General features: G+C 33.9%; 1 protein-coding gene across 3 annotated transcripts in view; it reads left to right on the top strand.

The window, feature by feature from the left end:
* TRDN (triadin) overlaps positions 1-21,944 on the top strand; it is a 275,510-nt gene that overhangs the window by 79,493 nt on the left and 174,073 nt on the right. For all 3 annotated transcript variants that reach the window (XM_049652957.1, XM_049652955.1, XM_049652956.1), the window contains exon 5: positions 16,819-16,878. In XM_049652957.1, the coding sequence (XP_049508914.1) occupies positions 16,819-16,878 (60 nt within the window). The remainder of the gene's footprint in view (positions 1-16,818; positions 16,879-21,944) is intronic.

Here is a 21,944-nt window from a genome sequence, read left to right as displayed (position 1 = left end):
TTGGTAATCTAGAATGACAGTCTCTTAAAACATTTGATTTTCATCCATAAGTAAATGATTGTTGGTCTCCTCGTGAATGCTCTTTCCCATTCAGATATATTCAATACTATTTAGCCATTTTATGTTACCTAAGTTATCAGGCCATGGGATTGTTTATTTAACTGTCCTGTGTCTGTATGAAGCATTTTATTTAAATGCACTTAAAATGTTAATTTCATTTGTCCAGTTGCTATTTTCATCAAACTAAAAACTCAGCCATCCTGTTATTTATGGGTGGAGTTCACAGGTCGAATTTGATGTAGAATAATGGTTGAGTCAAACAATCTCAGAGTTGAGGGTTGATTATTAAATAAATTATTAATATGGATGACATTTTTGAATCTGCAATTCTGTGGTTTATGTTGTTATAAATAAATATAGCTTCAGGGCATTAGATGTAGTACCTAGTGTCTTTATATTCCTTATGCATATTTACTTTTCAGCTTGTCAAAATTTTAAAATAGTAAATTCTATTACCAAACACTATATGATGAGTCCAAGGCACTGAATCATTATAAAATTTTATATTTTATTATATAATTATTTGAAACTTATAACTATGAGAAACAAATACCGTTGTAAATCATAATTCCTGAAACAGTTTTTGGCTGTGTGTGGTAGGTGTGCTTTGTTTATCTGGATCTCCTGTTATGTAACTTCTTCCCAGTACAGTATACGTTATGGGTGTTGACTCCTTACTTTCCCAGGGTACACAAGTGCAGATAGCTATAAAGGAATGAAATTACATCTGTATGCTTTCTTAAAAGTAATTTGCCTGAAAACACACCTAAGTTCATAATAGTATTCTACTTTACAGCATAAAGAAATAGATTTCGCCCATCCTAAAATTGCTAGAATGCTGACCAGAAAGACCAAGAGGAAAGGTCTTGACCTCTTGGTCTTTCCGGTCCATCCTCATACGTCTGCTAAAGGAGAAGCATGATGTTGATACACAAGTGCTCTTTTTCATGACGGGATGTTCTAACACCAGAGATATGATGGTGTGGAGGAGATTGGAGATTAGAGCAATGATAAGTTTCACTTAATGACTTTACCTTTTATTTAGCTGAATAATGTAAAAGATTGGATTGCTCTTGAGGGAGATTCAAGAGCAAAGCAAAAAGAGTATAGGTAGGAAATACTAAAAGCTATCAAGGGCTTTTAAAAATTTAAAAATAAATAATCCTTTTCAGTTATTCTCAATATATGATCTTGCGAACTGTCATTGGCTTGAAAGAGCACTTTGAAACAACCAAAGCAGTGTAGTTTAGTGACATTGATTCTTTTAAATATAGCTGGGATATTTTCTGAGACAACCAAACTTTTAAGATGCACTGAATTAACAACATTTTATGTAATTATATTATAAAATATCTAATCTAATTATAGCCAAATCTCATTTCATCTAATGTAAAATGCTTAGTATTTTATATCTCCTACTGACAAAAACTTAAGTCATATACTAGGTGAGGAAACAATTTACTCTATGTATATACACATATATGAACATGTGTGTATATATGTATAATACATTATGCAACATTTATTCATTATATGCTATTTATGTTACATGTATTTTCTACCTCCTATTAATAAAAAGTATAAAACTATATGCTAGCTACTGGTTTTAAATATATGTAATGCTTAATACATTATACAACTTTATGGTAGTTAACAAAATTATGAGTCATTTCTTTTATATTTGAAACATATTTATTAAGTCCCAAAAGTAAAACCTTAGAATTTGATATCCCTTCACATATATATTGCTGAAGTTTCAAACTCTTTATCATGCTCTTAGCTTCATAAACAATTGAAAATTTTATGTATATATTACATGACATTAGTCCAAATAAAATAAGGTAAAATAGAATATTGGTTTGTCTGATTTTTATAACTTATTAGTAATGTAAATTTATTAGGGGTGGCTCAGTCTGTTGAGAGTCTGACTTGATTTCAGCTCAGTTCATGATTCCTGGGTCATGGGATCAAGCCCCCTGTTGGGCTTCATGCTGAGCGTGGAGCCTGCTTAAGATTCTCTCCCTCTCTCTCTCTCTTTCTCTCTCTCTTTCCTCTGTCCCTCTCCCCACTTGTGTACATGTGCTCTCTCTCTCTAAAAATAAATAAATAAAAATGTTTAAAAAGTTTAAATAAAATAAATTTATTATGTTAACTCCACCTCATTTTAGCCTTTTCATCTACTTTTAATAACATATCTTCCAGTTGTGTTGCAAAATTTATTCTTTCTTAATAATTTCCTCAAGATGCAAACTAAAATTATTCTTTTTTTTAAATTTTTTTTAACGTTTATTTATTTTTGAGACAGAGAGAGACAGAGCATGAATGGGGGAGGGTCAGAGAGAGGGAGACACAGAATCCGAAACAGGCTCCAGGCTCTGAGCTGTCAGCACAGAGCCCGACGCAGGGCTCGAACTCACGGACCGTGAGATCATGACCTGAGCCGAAGTCGGCCGCTTAACCAACTGAGCCACCCAGGTGCCCCCAAACTAAAATTATTCTTGAACTGCAAAACAAAATTATATTTTTTGAGATAGGTAAATTTGATTTGAGTAAGAGGTTTGAAAATAAAAGCTGGTTTGTCTATTAGCTAACATGGAAAACATTATAAATAACAATGGCAAACATAAATAAAGTGAGCAGTACCCAGGGTTTAGATGAATATACTAAAGCAAGACATAATTTTATCCAAAATCGTTACAATTTACAATATTTTGGGTTTTTTTATCCTTTCTGGAAAATTGTTTGGTTGCACAAAGTACTCCTATTTGAGAATAGTAGAAATATCTAGCAGTCATTTGGAGAGCCTAATAAAATCATTTTACTTCCAGGGAATTCAGAAAGTAAATGACTTTCAGAATAGAGTAGCAAATCTTTTGCAAATCATGTGTTTTTCAGACCTTTGTTTCCAATATAACTGAAGAAAGCATTAATCAATTACTCAGCTGAGAGATCATTGAAAATAAATTTCTTATTAATTCCCTATGTCATTTTAACATTACTTGGAAGAACACTTAAAAAAGTAAACATTACTGTAATAAAATTGTCATCTCTGTGTATGTGTGTGTGCATGTATGTGTAGCTCTTATATACATGTTCATGCATAAGGCATATGTATGCATGTATGCATACATTTTCATAAGGCTTCTCAACATTTGTATCGTTAAAAGTAAACAAGAGGGTTAGATTTGTTGTTGAATCTTATCTGATCCCATCTGTATATCATATCCACAAACCCATAAACTTATTGAAGTTTTATGCATCTCATAAAGAGATAGATGTCTTTCTAATATAATTTTGCTTTTCAGGTTTAATTATATTTTATAAAAATTCTTAGAGTAACCTTTAGATTCTTATAACCATAGGATATGAAATAAATTCAAGATTTCAATTTATATACTTTTTTCTAGAGAAAAAAGTATATAAATTACACTATACCATAGTTTAATCAAGAAAAAAATTCCCAGTGATAAAAATATATTGTTCTTGAATGAAATTTTGTGAAAGAAATGTAGTGAAAATATGAATTTAAAAAGAATAAAGATATGCAATTTCCAAATGTTAAAAAAAAGCTTGTTGTGATATTTTAAATCCATAATGAAGAGTCTAAAACATTGTAGTATTTAGAGTCCATTCACCTGATTTTTTCAGAGACATGAAGAAATTTTATTTTCAAAAGTCAAAATTTATAATAACCTGTAAATTATTTGCAACTTTTTAACTATGATAAAAAATTTAGAAGTTATCTTCAAAATATGGAAGGAGATGCAGTTTTCCAAGGTTTGCCAAGGTAATGTCAAAGGGAAAAAAATTAATGTCACTGTAATGAAAACGAACATTTTCTTTTCTGGATAACCTGAGGATTCGCAGTGAGAATACTCAGAGCATGAGGGCTCATTTCCACCATAGTCTACAATGTTGACTCATGTAGAGGTAATCACTAGTTCACGACACTGACATGTTTTATCCCTTCAGTAAATTTATTTTTCAGTAAATCTTTTTCAAGTGTTTTTTTATGGTTCAAGCAATATGCTAGGTGGAGGAGAACATGTAAGTCTTTGGGTACAACATTCCCAAATGTTGATGATGAAAATTTGTGAAATAAGATAATAAATAAATGACTGTAATGGAGCTTTTATATGATATGGCTAATAAAGTTAATTATTCCCTACCAAAATCAGGATCAATGTAACACTGTATTCTACAGCCAAGTAATTGTATATGAGTAAAAAGACCACCTTATTTAGTATAATGTACTGAAAAGACCTTACTGAAAAATTTAATGAATAGATGATCAATTGAGGTAGTAAATGAGATCAAATAATTGGGGCATTGCATATTTGATAATGATGATGTGATCATATGCAAACTGAACTTAAAGTGGATGAAAATATGAATAACTAATTATACAGCAAATGGATAAACTCTGTTTTGGGCAAAAATAGAAATATAATAAAAATACATAAATAGTTTTAATTCTCTTAATTATTCATAAATTCTCTAAGCCAAAGTTAATAGCATAGCAGGCTTACTAACACAAACAGATAGAGAGGGAGAGCTTAAGAGATAGAGGAAGAAAGTGAGAGAGAGAGTGAAAATCTAGTATTCTTAAAGGAAATTTAAGAATATAGATCCATTCATCATAGGTGTAGGTATTTTTCTGTTTCTTTTTCAAAAATAAATTACCAGTTTATCAGAAACCTAGCATGATTTTTCTCTCACATTTCTGTATTGGTCTTAATGTGAAGCTGACTTTTCAGATTGAGTAAACATTGACAGAGAGTATAATTCTTTAAGGGATATACAGCTTTTTAATTTTTTGTACTCACATTTCTCAGTGCAACATAATGAATATACTTATCTCCCTTTTACAGTTTTTTCTTAGTTAAACCTCAGTCTGTAGTAACTCTGTACATAAGAATAATCATTATAACAGTTATGTCCTTTGGAATATGTAATTTTAGAAGACAACAATAGTCTCCTAACAAGAAATCACATTTTATAATGTCATTTCCTGATGTCTAGATTTAAAGTTAATAAAAAATAGTTTTAGTCATTTGGATCTATGCACATTCAGTTTTTTGGGAAGGAAGAACTGTTTTTCAATATTAGGGGCATTGGTGGCCTTACGTGTTAAATCATTGTTTGCCTTAGAGGACAGAACTAGAGACCCCACTACATTACATTGAATTTCCTTGTTGCCTAATTACTTGCTCTTTGAAATAAGGACCTGTCCTTATATTTGAACTGGACTCAAATATGAAAGCTGATTCTGTAAGATTGTACCTGATGCGTGTCAACAGCGGAGGGAGAGGCTCTTCTCTACTTAGAGCACAACAAATTACATCCTCCTTATAGTCATGTTTTTAAATTTCCCTAAAACTCCTCGGGTTGAAAAGAACCCAGTAAATTTAAACTCAGTTCTCTTATTGTGTATTTTTCTCACTTGATTGAAACCCACAATAGCTCTTTGCAGTCAGGGTGAATGAGGAAGAACCAGGAAATGTGTGCATCATAAATATTCAAGACTTTAGGATTAGGCCATTGAGAAGGTTGTATCACGTCATCGGGAGTAAGATAGATGGACAAGTTTCTGTGCCAAAGATTTCATTGCATCCATCTTTGCTGGCAGCTTCAGTGGCTTACACCAGGCTGAACATTAAGTGTCTGAAAAATATGGTGAGTGAAAAAAGGAGAGGAAATGGAAAGGCGACTAAACTTGTTAAAATTCATAGGCTCAGAATATTGGTTACTAGGTAGGCCCTAGTAACCTTGTTAAATAGATACATTTATCTTTGGACGTCTTCACACAGTAAGTCTGGATCAAAACTCACTTCCATAACTGCAGAGCTGCATATTACCCTGGGGCTACACAAGGAACTCACTGCTTTATCTTCTGCCTGTTTTTCTTATTATTGATCAGACCTACAATGACAGGGTGACAAAGCACAGAGAGAACAGACAGCAGGCTTGGAGGTGGACTCAGACTAAAAAAGTCTGAGAAGGTTGAGGTAAAGGAAGATCTGGTGAGTGATCCAGAGATTCACTTCTCAATGGGGTTGCAGCTATAGTGAACTCTGGATCTAACGGGTCAGTCAACTTTTATATCTTGTGCTACTAGAAAGAGCTCATTTCCATCGAGGCAAGCAAACTAGAACCAGGATGATTAGTAAGTAAATAACAGTAGGGAGATACCACCACAAATAATAGTATGTGGAACCAGAGCCTGTAGGGACATGCAAAAGAAAGCACTGAGATTATTCCTGCTCCAACAAGAAATACTAAAATGGTCGGGTCTGAGTTATCTCAGAAACCCTTCTTTCCCACGATGCTGACACCAAATCTTATCTCAGTGTTGCTTTGATCTTACCTATAAATCAGATAGGATAAGTATCGAAGAAGTGTATGAATGGGAAGCTGTTAGGTGTCATTCATTTATTCCAGACTCTATTCTCTCCAGATATGTAGGTTTCCTGTCTTAAAACCATAAGAAATGAGGTGTTGGTTGAATACAGATGGCTTAAAGTGCTACATATTCCAGATTATGTGTTTTTAGAATGGTTTATTGAAAAATAAAATGAATTCAGAATAAAGCAAAACAGAAAACATCCCAGTGGTTCTCAACTCTGTGTATCAGATTCAAATGACAAGAGACTAAAATTCATTTCAAACTGACTTAATGGAAAGAATACTTTAATGGTTTGAGTGACTGAAAGATACAAGAGCAAAACTGGCTTTAGGGATGGTTAGATATAGGTTTTTTAATAATGTGATTAGTAAATCCTCTCTCTTTGCTCCTGACCCTGCTTTCCTTCATCTGCTTAATTCTCAGACAGGCTTTCCTCTCCTTAGTGGCAATTACAATGACCAGAAGCATGAGGCCAAAAGTATCTTACTTTAGCAACTCAGGAAAGGAGCCTATGCTTTTCCCCAAGTATTTCAGCAAAAACAATGTCGTTGACTCTCATTGATCTCTATTGAGTAACATGCCTTTCTTAGAATCAATCAGTTTGCCAGGGACCTGCACTTTGTCAAGACCTAGAGAATAGACTCACCATTGGGAGTAAAGAGTGGGGTTAGCATCAACCGGACTATTTATACTGAGATTAAAAAAGGATTGGTTCCTGAAACTAGAGGAGGGATGCTGTTAACAATAATGAATTCTAGCAGGAAAGGCACAGATGTCTTTTTAATTTGGAATCCCAGATCCCTTCCCACTTCAGATTTACCCAGCCAGAATCTCCAGGGGTCAAGCCTTAAGCAGCTGTATTTTCAACCCCCCCCCCCAAATGTGTTTCTAACTCACAACATGGGTGAGAATAATTGCAACCCAAATGATTAATTCTAAAAATGAGTGATTTTATGCATTGTGACACCAGGAAGGGAGAGAGTTGAAGATAAGTGGATAATAACATGTTTTGTTTATACATAGTGACTGTTCTTCTATATAAATTTCCATTAAAAATACCAACATGAATGATAAAATGCAAACTAAGTTAATATCACTGTCACATTAACCTAGACTATTGGAATCACTATTGACAATTGATGCTCATCAGCTGAACACATCAACATTTTAAACATGATTGAGATAGATTTGAAGGAATATGATGAGGAGATATTTGCATTGGTTCCCCTTCTGCTGTTCACCTACTATGGTTAAGCCACTTAATCCCTGTGGCTCTCAGCTCTCACATCTATAAAACAAAGATGCTGGATTTTACTGATATTACATTCTTTCTAGCTATAATATTTTATGATTTTATTATTAAATTGTGATGTCACATGTTAATAGTTTCACCAAGAGTTTCATCTGATCATGGGACAGCGGCATTAGCATCATCTGGGAGTAATTTAGAAATGCAGAACCAGGCTTCATCTAGACCAAATGAAATGAATCAAAATCTGCATTTTTAAGAAGATCCCCAGGCGACTCATATGCACATTAAAATTTGAGAAACTTTGGTCTAGACAACAATTCCTACTACTGGCTGTGCTTCTGAAACCACCTGAGAGCTTATATAAATTGGAGATCCCTAAAAGGTTCCTCACCATGAGAGACTAATTGATTAAGTTTTGGGCTGTAGCTCAGGAATACATTTTAATATCTCTCCAGATGATTCTGGTGTACAGCCACATTGATCTTGTCTAGTTTATCATCAAATATGAAACACAGTCAAAACATCATCTAAATCCATAAAGTCCACCAGCAATTATCTTACAAAAGGTATTGTTTGTAGTCATTTACACCTCTGTCTGGCTTATGAACACATGGGAAATAGTATCTCATTTTATAGATGGAAAAATACAATTCAAAGAGGAAAAATGGATTAACCTAAGATTATTGAGCTGATGGCAAAAATGAGATTGGACAGATACTGTCATATTTATTTTGAAGTTTTTTGTAGGGGTCAAGATTATGCAGTATTGAGACTAATATTTTTCTTGAAAAAGTTGAGCTTATTTTACAAAACTTTACCCAGTAATCAAATCTAACAAAATTAAGGTCCCAAACATTTTTATGTTTATGGGATTCGACATCCCTGAAGGAAACTATTCTCAATATTGTCTAACACTATATCTGAGTGTATACAAACAATCATAAATATTAGGTAGCTTTGAGGGAAAGAATATATTCCTTTTTATACTCTTCACTAATGGTCAGTAGTGTGATTTCCTCAAACTTGTTTATCAATACAATAGAAATATTATCAGAAAAATCATAGAAAATATAAATACCTACACATGATTTAGAATGCTTATCTAAATTACTCAGTATTCAATATAATATTTTCCCTTAATAATCCTTAATTAGCCACTAAATAGATAACTAGTCTTGCTTGGTTATTTATCATAATTAAACTTTTGTGTCCTAATCACAATTGGCAAAATCATACAAAAGAGATTCTATGTTTAAATGAATAAATAATTTGAATTTTCAATATTAAAATAAGACAAATTGTAAGAAGACATTTTATATTGTCTAGCGCTTGTGAGATATATAGAGAAAACATAATGATAAAAAGCATTCATTGAAACCCACCAGCCTCATAATAATTTAATGAACTTGATTGCCATCTAAAAGAATCAGTACAGTTGCCTTGGTGACAGAGATTATGTTTTTAACTTCTTGAGTCTGTCATTTTAAAATCTTGAATTGATAATATTTTTAATTTGTTAACAATGTGTTATATTAATAGATATAAATTGTATGCTTTAAATTGACCATGTGAATCTTTTTTTTTTTTAATGTAATTTACTGTCAAGTTGGCTAACATACAGTGTATAAAGGGTGCTCTTGGTTTTGGGGGTAGATTCCCGTGATTCATTGCTTACATACAACACCCAGTGCTCATCCCAAGTGTCTTCCTTCCTCAGTGCATATCACTCATTGAATCTTAAACAAAATTATAAACTACTCAAAAATAAGCTCTTCTATAATTACAACTAAACTATCATAAGCAAAATGCACGTAATATACAAAATAACTCAGGAAGACTTCATTACAAAATAAGGTTATCCTTAGGACTCATTTAACACAATCTATTTTCACTAATTTGGTCCCATTGATTGCTACTGCTAGTGACTCTCCCATTTTAAGTACCATGGCCTCTCCTCCCAAATTATATTTGGGAGATGAGCTCAGAGTCTTGGGAAAATCTGTTGGTTATGATTACCACTGGCCCTGTGGGAGACATAGAGGTTAGATGATTACATATTGATATAATTAAACTGTCTAAAGATAAAGAAGGAGAATCAAGCCAATGAAATGAATCTTCACTTCTAATTTAGAGAAGTTTTAAAGACTTTGTCTATTGAATAATTATGTGTTCCCATGGGCCATGCAGCACACACTGTGAGAACCAGAAATTTCCCTGTTACACCTAAAAGTTCCATTTGGACTACCAAAAGGATCATTGAAATCTATATTTATCTTCTCAGATGTCCAGTATAAATATGTGTAACAAGTGTCAAAATTTCATTATTTCTGTGTATAAAATATACGTATATAAGCAAGTGCCATCAAATAAAAGAGAATGCAGATTATCATTGAAATACCATAAGTGTCAATAGGGAATGCTGGAGAACTGCAATAACATCTAACATGTAGAACAAAAGGGATAGAAATTATGGACCCTTCCTTTAAGTTATGTTGAATTGCATGTCCTATTTTTAAATCCTGTCCCCAATTATTTCAAATGAAAGAGACATGATATTTGTCAACATTTTATTACAGGTATAATATATTCAATTCATAGTTGACTTACTTTTTATATAAATATCTGTGAATAAGTTTTGAAATAAAGCAAAGCACGAAAAAACTATTTTAGTATTAAAAACTAGTATTACTACTAGTATTAATTATTACTAGTATTTAAAAAATTTTTAAATACTCAATATCCTTACTTTGACTTTTTGAAAAGATGTGTATTTATTTATTTTTGAGTGTGAGAGGACATACATAAGCAGGGAAGGGGAAGAGAGAGAGGGAGACATAGAATCCAAAGCAGACTCCAGGCTCTGAGTTGTCAGCACAGAGCCTGACGTGGGGCTTGAACTCATGAACCGTGAGATCATGACCTGAACCGAAATCAGATGCTCAACTAACTGAGCCACCCAGGCTCCCCTATTATATATTTATCAAGTCGTTGGTATGTGACAGCCACTATTGTTACACATTGAAAATTTAACGTGGAACAATATAAATATAATTCTTGCCCTCATCAATTTAGAATTTAATGAGAGAAACAAGTAATTATGATAAAAATAGCCAATATTTACAGTAACTTACTTGATAACCAGATGTTGTTGTAAATTCTTTACATTTTAGATTATTTTTTAATGTTTATTAATTCATTTTTGAGAAAGACAATGTGAGTGGGAGAGGAGCAGCGAGAGAGGGAGCCAGAGAATCTGAGGCAGGCTCCTCACTGTTAGCATAGTGCAAGAACCCACCATGGGTATTGAACCCACGAAGCTTGAGATCATGCCCTGAGCTTAAGTCAGATGCTTAACCAAGTGATCCACCCAGGTGCCCCACATTTTGACTTATTTTAATTCTTCTGTAAATCTGTGTGGAAGGTACTATTAATAACCTTATTTTACAGATGAAGAAATAAGGTTTGCACAGCTGGTAAGAAAAGGAATCAGATTCCAACTGGGCAGATTGACTCTAGCATCGATTATCTTAACCACTAAGCTGTATTTTAATACATGTCAGATATATTTTTGTATAGATCTGTGAATAACTTATCTGTGTCTAATTTTTCTAAAAAATGCATATTTTAATTATATTAGAATACCATAGATTTATACCAGCTTTCATATGACAATTATTAAAATAATCATTTAATGATCATTGCAACCCAGAAATAATGAAACATCTCAATATTACTAATTTTTACTTTCCCAACACTTCACAAGTCTGGTGCTGAGACTAACACCTCCTCAGAGACGTTGGACTCTGACCTAATTGGTTGTTTGGCTTTGAACTTCAGAGAAACAGCCTGACTGAGGAGGGTATATTTCCTTATTATCTTCATTGAATTATAAAGCATAAAAGCCAGGGTTTAAATCTTCTGAGTTCCTTAAATGAAGGAAATTTGTAAATGCATTTAGAGCCTAGCTTGATAAAGTTTTCCGATGACTTCAAATGTTTTTAGTTTTAGAGTGGGAGATGAATAAAAATAAGGATTTAAAGGGAGACCTTATTATTTTTCTCCATGTCTTATATTTATTCATACTTCCCTGTAGATGTGGAGGAAAACTATAGAGGAAAATCAGGAGTAGTGAAAAAAGTTGGACTATGCTCCCCACATTCTGTGGTGATAACTTGCCCTTTTCATAAATCTTTTAGTACAATTGTACCCTTACCAACACTGTAAACATCAGTGGAGTACTGCTCCACTCTTCTAAGGTACGGTTACTGATGACTCCTTTTTCCCTCCTGACACATTGAGATAATTATTGCTCTTCTTCCATATTATTTTTCCCTTCTCCAATTCTCAAAATTCAAATACAGATTTGTATCCTTAAGGGCCTGTGGACAGTCTCACACCTGGATTGAGACACTTTGACTTCTGTGCCTTCTCAGCCACAAAACAATCTTTAAGGTTTACTGGTTACCAGAACGGCTTATGATTCCAACTGGCATCTGGTGCTGTGACTTATTATAATGTCTTAATAGACATTGGGCATTAATCTAATTGGAAAACACATATATTTGGAGGTAAATAACAACTGCTTTGATCTTCTTCTTTGGCCCTTGTACCCAGGATTTATGCAGGTCTAAGTGAACTGTATCTAAACAGTGTCATGATGTTAAATGCAATTTTATGCGATTATACATTATTGTCATATTACACAAAATGGAGTTATTCACCAGTCCATGGAAATTAGCAAATAACTGGAAGCCAGTTGTAATATAATACAGGGAATTTTATTTTTCTTGGAAATTTGTTGAAAACCATAGGACGATAAAGTTCTACCTTTAGTGACTTGAATCTTTAAAATTTAATTTTACGTTCTTATATAAATGGTTCTTAGCTGGAAAGAGCAGTTGAGAATAACAAATCAAACATCATTTGCTTGTGAGAAAAAGATCCTTCTGAAGTCTAAATTGGAAGGACATTGTTACTCAATTGGACAAGAGCCTGGATGGTTATCATTTCCTGGCTCAAGTGTAAGGAGATAGAACTGGCACATGTGCAGAGGCTTCATTGGTTTCTCCAGGCATCTGATAGCCACAGGCATTGACACTTGCCATAGAATGCAGTCACCAAAGAAAATTCAGTGTTGCAGTAAAACATGCAGAGAGAGATGTAATTTATCCTTAAGTCTCAACCATAAGAAATAAATTTCTTTTGTCTTCTATAAGCAGAGAAATGTAGGCCTATGTATGCCTTTATAAGGTTAGCTGTGTGAGTCTTCACTTGCCTCTACAGAAATACTAAGGGTCTTCGAGTGAGTTAAAAATTTAGTTGATGACAGTCCTGCACACTAGAAAATGCCTGTGTAAGTCATCATATTTCATTGTGGCCTGTAAAGATCTTATTGTGTATGTGTGTGTATTTTAATCCATGATCCCTGCCTCCACTTATGAGAAATCTAAGTAGAGTTGTCCAGAGCCATGAGACTGTCCTCATAAAAGACTGAAGTATGGAGTCAGGAAAATAAAAAAAAAAATAGGGCTTTATCCTTGAGATTGGTCTGAGTTATAGAACTGGGTTGTGTCTGCTCCATTTACTGTTGAGTAAAAAACAAATACTCAGAAATATATTGCCATTTTTTCAGTCTAATTCTCTTTTAGTTTCATTTTATTTATATTTTCGCTTAAGGAAAATGTGTAGTGAAATATATCCAACATGCCAGCATTTACCTTCCTTCTTGGAGTTAACTCTCTCCGTGTATTTGGAAATCAGTGGATTTCCCCCTGCCTTTTCATGAATGGTGCTCTTGATCCCAACCTTGTTGAGATTTGTCTTCTCTCACTTTATTTTTTTCCCTCTAGAATGGACTTCTGCTCATTCCAATGCTGATCACAATCTACAGTTCATTCCCTTTTGATGGGATGCTGCTGTGTACAAAGGAGCTAGAGTTAAGGGGTGCCGAGCTGGCTCCTGCTACTGCTTCTTATTTCTGTTCTCTTATGTGCAAACATCCACCTGCCTTGCAGGAAACCCAGCCATGGACGAACATGGGTTGTCTAGTCCCACAAAACACCACCCTGTCCGGCGTATTTCCCCAAATGAAATTAGGGTAGGAGGCTCTGACAGGTTTGCCCAAGCAGCATGCACACGCACACACACATGCACACACACACGCACACGCACTTACCTCTAAAGGAAGAATATTATTCTAAATGACAACTTTAAGACCTTCTTCTCTCACAATGAAGGTAGCATTTCAAGTAAGCTTTTAATTTAGAAGATTTCATCCCATTTCTGTATTCAAATCAATCCCAACTAGGAGTAAGAAATTATCTCTTAAAGGTGACTCCCTTAGCATGTCCAGACTACTCTAAATCTTTGGCGTTTTACTTGCTTTACTGGCCTGATTTATACAAGGCACCGATCTTTGCGGCCTCTGTTGATCTGAATAGGAAGGAGGAAGCAAGATAGTACTGGCAAGGGAGAATTTCAAGTTTTCTTTTTCATTTGTAAAAGATTGAACTCTGTGGATGACCTAAGGTTTTTCAAAGGTCGTTTGCCCACTCCTAGGACTAAACCAGCACTGGCTGATAGCAATACAGTGTGAGCCACATACGCAGTTTAAAATTTTCAAGTAGCCACATATTTAAAATGTAAAAAGAATAATATGAAATTAATTTTAATGACATGTCTTATTTAACCTAATCAGGGTCTCAGTGAGGGCTCAACCAGAAAAGCAGAACCAGTAGGAGATTATGCAGATATATTTATATATTAAGAAATTTATCACAAGGAATTGGCATATGTGATTGTGGGGACTGGCTAAGCATAGGACAGCAGTCAGGAAAGGAAAAATCACAGGCAAAATTGAACCCACAGGCAGGGACCAAAGCTGTCATCCCTAGACAGAATTTCTTTCTCCTCCTTGGGAAACTTCATGATCCAGAATCATCTTCTTATTTAAAGTCTATGGATTAGGGATTTTAATTACATCTGTAAAATACCTTCACAGCAAATCCTAGATTAGTGTTCATTTGAATGACTTGGAATAGTAGTCTGCCCAAGTTGCCACACAAATAAAATGATCACACTAAATATGCCCCAAATCATACCATCCCAATATGTTATTAATATAAAATCATTAATGAGATATTGTACATCTTTTTTTATACTAAATCTTCATAATCCAGTATGTACTTACACTTACATCACATCTCAATGTTAGACTAATCTCATACCCTGTCTTTAACATCCACATGAGTCCTGTGGCTATTGCCAGGCAGTGCAGGTCCAAAGTAACAGTGATTAAGTAGGTTATCTCATATGTTTAGACAGTTCTAAAAATGTAAATTCTTTGTGTGTGTTAAATAAGGTTTATGGTAGTTTTATTGCCTATAGCCGATAAGACGCAACTTTATTTTGCTTTTGCAAACTGAACACAGATGAAAATTTTCTACACATATACCTCTATATGATACTTTAGTATAGTGCAACACTATTCTTCTTTCATAATTAGAGAAATACTACAGAAACCAAAAGCACAAGGTAATCAAAATAAATACTGTCCTGAGTCATCTGAACACGTTCTTTAGGGCTCCTTTTGCCCTACAGAATGCATTTGGCAATGTCTAAAGACATTTTTTATAGACATTTTTCAATGTCTAAAGACATTTTCATTTTTCATGACAGGGGATGGAACTACCACATACATTTAGCAGGAGAAGCCAGGGTTGCTGCTAAATATCATAGATTGCACAGAATAACCTATTCCACCCCCAAATAATGATTCACCCACCTTAAAAAGGACTGATGATAACTGGCTAACAGATATCTGAACACACACACACACACACACGCGCGCGCGCACACACACACACACACACACTTGGAGTAAGATTTGGAGACCTATGGAGAACAGATTTTTTTTAAAAATGGTGAGACAGACAAGCAAATGTAAGTTTCCTGTGGTCTTTGAAGATCTTTCTTTGAAACTTGGAGAAATTTTACCAGGGATGAGATAAAGTATCTTAACTCTTTTGTATCTCCATTGCCATATCAAAGCCAGGGATGGGATAAGGGTAAAGAGGTGGCCCCGAATATAGTGTGATGATGGATTCATGGAATAAACAAAGAGAGGACATTTTCACAGTGATAATTACCTCCTTAACAGGTGAAAATCACTAATTGTTTTTCCCGAAGATACTTAGGATTTTCCTATGGTTGGTCTTGATTTTACACTTCTGGAAAAATTACAAAAATGAAAATTCACATTTACAAACGGAGAATTTAAAATGTGTACAGTAATTAGCACCATCTCAGATCATCTGTGAAATAAAGTTGTGATAAATAAATAAGTAAATCTCATTAGCATTTTTCAAAGAGAAACCATGGTATTAAGACTAAGTCACTTTTCAGAGGTAGTAATCATATTTGTAAACTCTAATATCTAATTTAGTTCCATCCAAATTAACTGCAAATTCAGAATTAACTTTATTTTCTAAGCCTTGGCAATGTATGTATACTGAAGCTAGCAGCAAATTAAATATATTTGTTAAAATCTGATATTTAGAAAAAAATGTAACGACCGACTTATTCCATGAAATGTGTCATATCTGCATGCAGTAATTATGGGTTAAATGCAATGCCAAATTCTGATTATAAACATAACTTAGACTCAATACTTCTGAGATATATTTCCTATTAGGTAGTTACAGTTCATTTCACAAATTCTTAATTTAATATGTAAAAATGAAATCTTCCTCAATCTAAATGACATTCTTACTAAGGATTCTTAATTGTATTGAGAGTAATTGAAATAAAACATAATTATAGTTTGTGATCAATTTTAGCACTGAAAACAGTGACAACATATCCTCATTGATGCAAGTTTTTAAGCTTTTTCAAATAGCACTAATTTTGAGGTAAATTCATTTTTTCCCTTATTTCAATAAGTGAGTGATTTATGTAGCAACATTTTACAGTGACTTTTTCCATTTAGATGCCTATACCTTAGACTTCATGGTGGAATTTTAAAGTTTAGATCACAGTTATAGTTTATATATTGTATATTTTCAAAAATAGTCTTTAAAGTATAAATTCTATGTTTTTCTAGAAATACACAAAGACAAGACTGAAAAGCAGGAGAAACCTGAAAGGAAAATAGTACCTAAAGGTAAATGTTTAATATTGTGTTTCTTCTTCTTTTTTTGTTTAGGATACATATTTTGTGTATTCAAACAGGAGGAACAAAAATTTTCATGTTGAGTGTTCTCTTGTTGTAACATTTTTGGTAGTGTTTAGATGAACACCTTTATTTCTCAGTTAACTTACATAACATTACATAAATATATATGTAATATTTAATAATTGGAATCAAACATGTGACAATCTTTAAATGACTTACAACCAGTTTTTACTTACTGAGATAGTACTGTGAATATAATTTTTGACTTACTAGCAAACATTTTTTCTTCTTTGAATAAGTTACTGTAATTAGTCAGAGTTCAAATTTTTTTTAACCTTGAATTTTTTATGCCACTTAGAACCTTTAAAATCTTTGGCACAGAAATGCAGTCATTTTATTGGCTCACTGCTGACTGCTACGGCCCCACAACTTTCTTACCAGCCTCAAGGGGTGCATGGACAGTGACAACATGATGATTAATATCCCTTTCAACTCAAATGAATCCAGTAACTGCAATCTTGCATTAGAGGCATATTAATAATGGCGAACATTGTCTTGCTCATTTTATCAAGCATCACTTTTCCAGGAGTGGCCTTGTAGCCATAAAACTTTAAAGAAACTTCTAGGAAGCTTTCAAAGGGATATATTTCTAAATATGCCCAGGTTTCCCCAATGATCAATCTCGTGTGTTTTTTAGGTGAGTTAGGGCAAAAATTAAAACCTTATAATTACTGTATTTGTGTGATAAGGGAAGAAAATGAAATAATTTTTCTGGGATAGAAATTGAATCTTGTCTAGTATTTATTATGTCAAAGCTGTCTAACGTAAAACTATCTGCAGTAAATGGCAAAGTTGCAAATAGTGAAGTTTCATGTAATAGAAGTTCTACTTAACCTTAAAGGATACCAATATGTCAATCTATATTAAAATGCCGGTTTTAGTATACTTCCTGTACTTCCTTTTTGTGAAGAGCTTAAATCATTCAGCAGATATTATGTCTTCAATCCTAATGTTTGAATTCATTCCAGACTGCTCAGCCAATCCTTATACAATCAGGGACATGGAAGCTTACTCAATTGAAACCTATTTATATTTGTACTTAGGGAACTAATGTCTTCTTACCGTTCCCTTTCCTTTTTTGGTCCTTCATTCCTTTGGTCAGGGAAATTGGACACAGCTCTTGGGCATGGATTAACTAAGCTAGCCATGACTGAACTGGCTATGTGTTTCAATCTGCTGGAGGTTAAACAGAAACTCAACTGGTTCCACATGATGGGAATCTCTGCTGTTTTATCTTGCAGACTGTACTATTAATTTAATAGCTGTGCTGCTGGAGTGGATGTGGTGATACAGATGGCACCATTTGCATGTTGGACCTGGCTCTATTAGAATCCTGCTGTTAAAGACTTTGAGCAGTGGGCTGTAGAGTGGGCTTATTAAACTAGTGAGTCTTGCATAATTAAAACAGTGAATTTGGCAGAAGTTTAAAATAAATTTCTCAAAGACTGGGTTAGAGATTAGTACCTGAATATATTCCCCAAATAGACCAAATATATTTTGGAAAGTGAATATTTCTCAAGAAAGAGAAAATGGAGCTTCAACTGTTTGAGACTTCCAAGGGTTTTAGAGGTAGTTTCTTTTTTCCACATTTTTTTCCTGCATGAATATGAACAAAAGATTCTGTTTCACTGCTTGGTTTCCTCATCCAGGTAGAATAATGCCTGTTTTTTTTATTTCCAGGTAGTTCAGTGAAAATAAGTGTGTTTTTATAACTTCACAGATGTAGATAAATATGTTTTCTGCATGCCACATTTCGTATCAGTTATGGTTATATGTGATGGAGAGTTAGGAATTTAAATTCTTATGAAAATATTTGAAGTGTTATAAGAAAAGATACAATATGTTCAAGGTAATAGTAGCCTGTGATGGTTATAGACAAGCCAGGAAATATCTGAGTCTAAAAAGCTGGCAACAAATAAATAAATACATAAATAAGAAGCTGGTGAAAGCTGGTGAGGCTAGGGGAAATAAAAGTGTTAGTGGTGATAGAAGCTAAATCACATCTTTTTGTCTCTCTCTTTGTTTTTTCCTTTAAGGGATTCATATGGTATTTGAAAAGGTTTAAGGAGTGTGAAGTCTTTTGGAAAGCCCTGGAAATCTACATGTAGATGATTTACTCATCAAATAGAATACAGAAAACCATAGAATATTTAATCCTAGATAATATACATTTCCAAAATACTTCTATATAAATATGCTAATTCATTTTTAAATTGTTAACGGATCAGTTTCAATTCCCACTTCTTTTCATAGAAAATTATTAATTTTATAGCTTTCCACATTATCTAAATGATTTTAATTCATGGGGCTACAGTAACTTTTATTCCTAGTTTGTCCCTGTGTTTATTTTGTCGGATGTTTTTCTTAGGGAAAATGCAACAGTTTCAAGGAACTTTAATTCTTTATCTTTAATTCTTAATCTGGCAATAAGTACTCATTTTGATTTTAATGTATAAACTCTGACATGTTAGTGAATGTCTACATTTAAATTAATCTTGGTTTTTTTCTATATACAAGAAGTTGCAATTTATTTTATAAATATGATCACAGTAATGTCTATACTTGTGACCTTATATTGAATTAATATAGTAATAGCGGAACAATACATTTGATTAGAAGAAACTTTAAACCCTAATTTAACTTTCCTGGATTACTGAAATGCCATTCACCAAGTTGTTGCTGATATAAATGTCCCTGGTGAGCAAGCAGAATACCATCATGCCAGAGTTGTTGTGGGCACTGAATATTTTGCTGTGGCAGAAGTTAGCTTGAAGAACATTGATTCCATTCCAGGGTGATAGTTTCTAATGAAAGATTTTATAGGTCAAAAGGGTCTTATGGTACATTCATATTTGTTTATTTTTGTTGTTAAAATTTTTTAACGTTTATTTATTTTTGAGAGACAGAGAGAAACAGAACGCAAATGGGGGAGGGGCAGCAAGAGAGGGAGGGAGACACAGGGTCCGAAGCAGGTTCCAGACTCTGAGCTGTCAGCACAGAGCCCGACTCAGGGCTCCAACCTACAAACCGTGAGATCGTGACCTGAGCTGAAGTCGGACACTCAACTGACAGCCACCCAAGTGCCCCCAGAATGCATTCATATTTAAAGCCAAATATTTTGGAATATATTTTCGTCTAACCTATATGAACTAATTTCCAGATAGAGGTGAGTAAGGCAGTCTAGGAACCACAGTCTATGAGTATTTCAAATGACTGGATGACCATTATGGAATGCAGAGCCACATGTCAAATGATAAGAAATAGTGATCAGTCACATCTAGCAGTCCACAGTTTGGGTATCCTTTGAGGGTATAAATAACTATGTGCACATATGTCTTAAAAGAAAGTATATACATTCACTATAGGGAATTACAGAAACTAGTGCTATTTGTTCTAAATAAAAGGTCCTGGTCATGATTGTTAAAGACCATTTCCCTGGCTCATGATAAACACTCACAAATGTGTTTTCAATAAATAAGCTAGGAGCACAGTAAATGATTTTGACAAAGAAGGATGCCATCATTATTTTCTTCTACTTTTAGAAATGTGTTGAATTAACCAATCTGAGTCAGAATCCAAATCTAGAGGCATCTGGGTAGCTCAGTCAGTGAAGCGTCCAACTCCTAATCTTGTCTCAGGTCTTGATCTCATGGCTCATGAGTTTGAGCCCCACATCAGGCTCTAGGATGACAGCACAGAGCCTGCTTGGGATTCTCTCTCTCCCTCTCTCTCAAAATAAATAAATAAACATTTAAAAAATTTAAAAAAATAATCCAAATCTAGTAACTACTGCCTATGTAACCTTGCTAATTAATGTATGTAACCAGGTTAATTAATTTTTCATTGCCTCTATTTTATCATATATAAAATGAGTATAATATAATTGTAAAGATTAAATGATTAGGAAATGTATATATGAAATTATTCAAATAATTCTTGGCAAATTTTAAACAGTAACTGTCAGTCAATTCACTATTCTTCTTGATCACTACCGATTAGGTCAGTGACAATCTCTTGCAGGTTTCTTATGTACATTACTTCTCATCCTATATCTGGGACCACTTGATATCCATCTGATTATAGACTGAAGGATCTTAATATCTGTCATCTCACAATTCTGTAACACAACACAAAACCACCTTTATTGCCATTTCACCCCTGTATTTGTGATTCCCTTTTTAAAAATCTCATATAAGCATTTATCTACTATGAAACAAATACTATACTTAACCTATGGTTTCTACATGGAACAATATAACATGATAGATATAATCCCATTTAAAACTCAGAATACTGTGGTTTATCTGAACCCAATGATTTTCTCAATGACTCATGTTTATTAATTTATAGACCCAAGTTGTCACCTCAGATTTTTCTAACTTAAGAAGATGTGGCTTTCCCAGTATACCCTCCATTGCATTTTCCTTCTTTTTTTGTTCCACTATGTCTAAATATCTGTAATAGAATTTCTCACAGCTGAAGGATCTTGACTTTTTCTCTGAATCCCCATGTTTAGGACCTTGTAATCTGCTGATCAACTTGACTGAAATGCTTGTACTTCCAAATATCTACCAGTTACGACTCATTTCTGTTCCCTCCCCATCTGTCTGTGCACCATATAACCTGGAATTGTCCTGCTTGATGGCTTACCTGCAAAGCAGGCACCATATACTTAATAAACAATATCCACCTCTAAATTTCCCCACCATTATTTCTACACTTAGCAAAATGAGAAATGAGACCTGACAGTCCTTATTTCCTTGTAGAAATGCCAAATGGCACATCATGGGTGTATTAGTTTCCTGTGGCTGCTGTAACAGATTATCAAAAGTGTCTGTCTTAAAAACAATAGAAATTTATTATCTTCTAGAGGCCAAAAATCTAAAATTAGTTTCACTGGGACCAAATCAAGTTGTCAGCAGGGCCAAACTAGCTCAGGGGGGCTCTAGAGGAGAATCTGTTCCTTGGCTCTTCCAGCTTCTAGGCCTGCTGTA

The sequence above is a fragment of the Panthera uncia genome, assembly GCF_023721935.1.
Source record: "Panthera uncia isolate 11264 chromosome B2 unlocalized genomic scaffold, Puncia_PCG_1.0 HiC_scaffold_24, whole genome shotgun sequence".
In the NCBI taxonomy this organism is placed as follows: Eukaryota; Metazoa; Chordata; class Mammalia; order Carnivora; family Felidae; genus Panthera; species Panthera uncia.
This window is presented reverse-complemented; position numbering and strand designations above follow the sequence as displayed.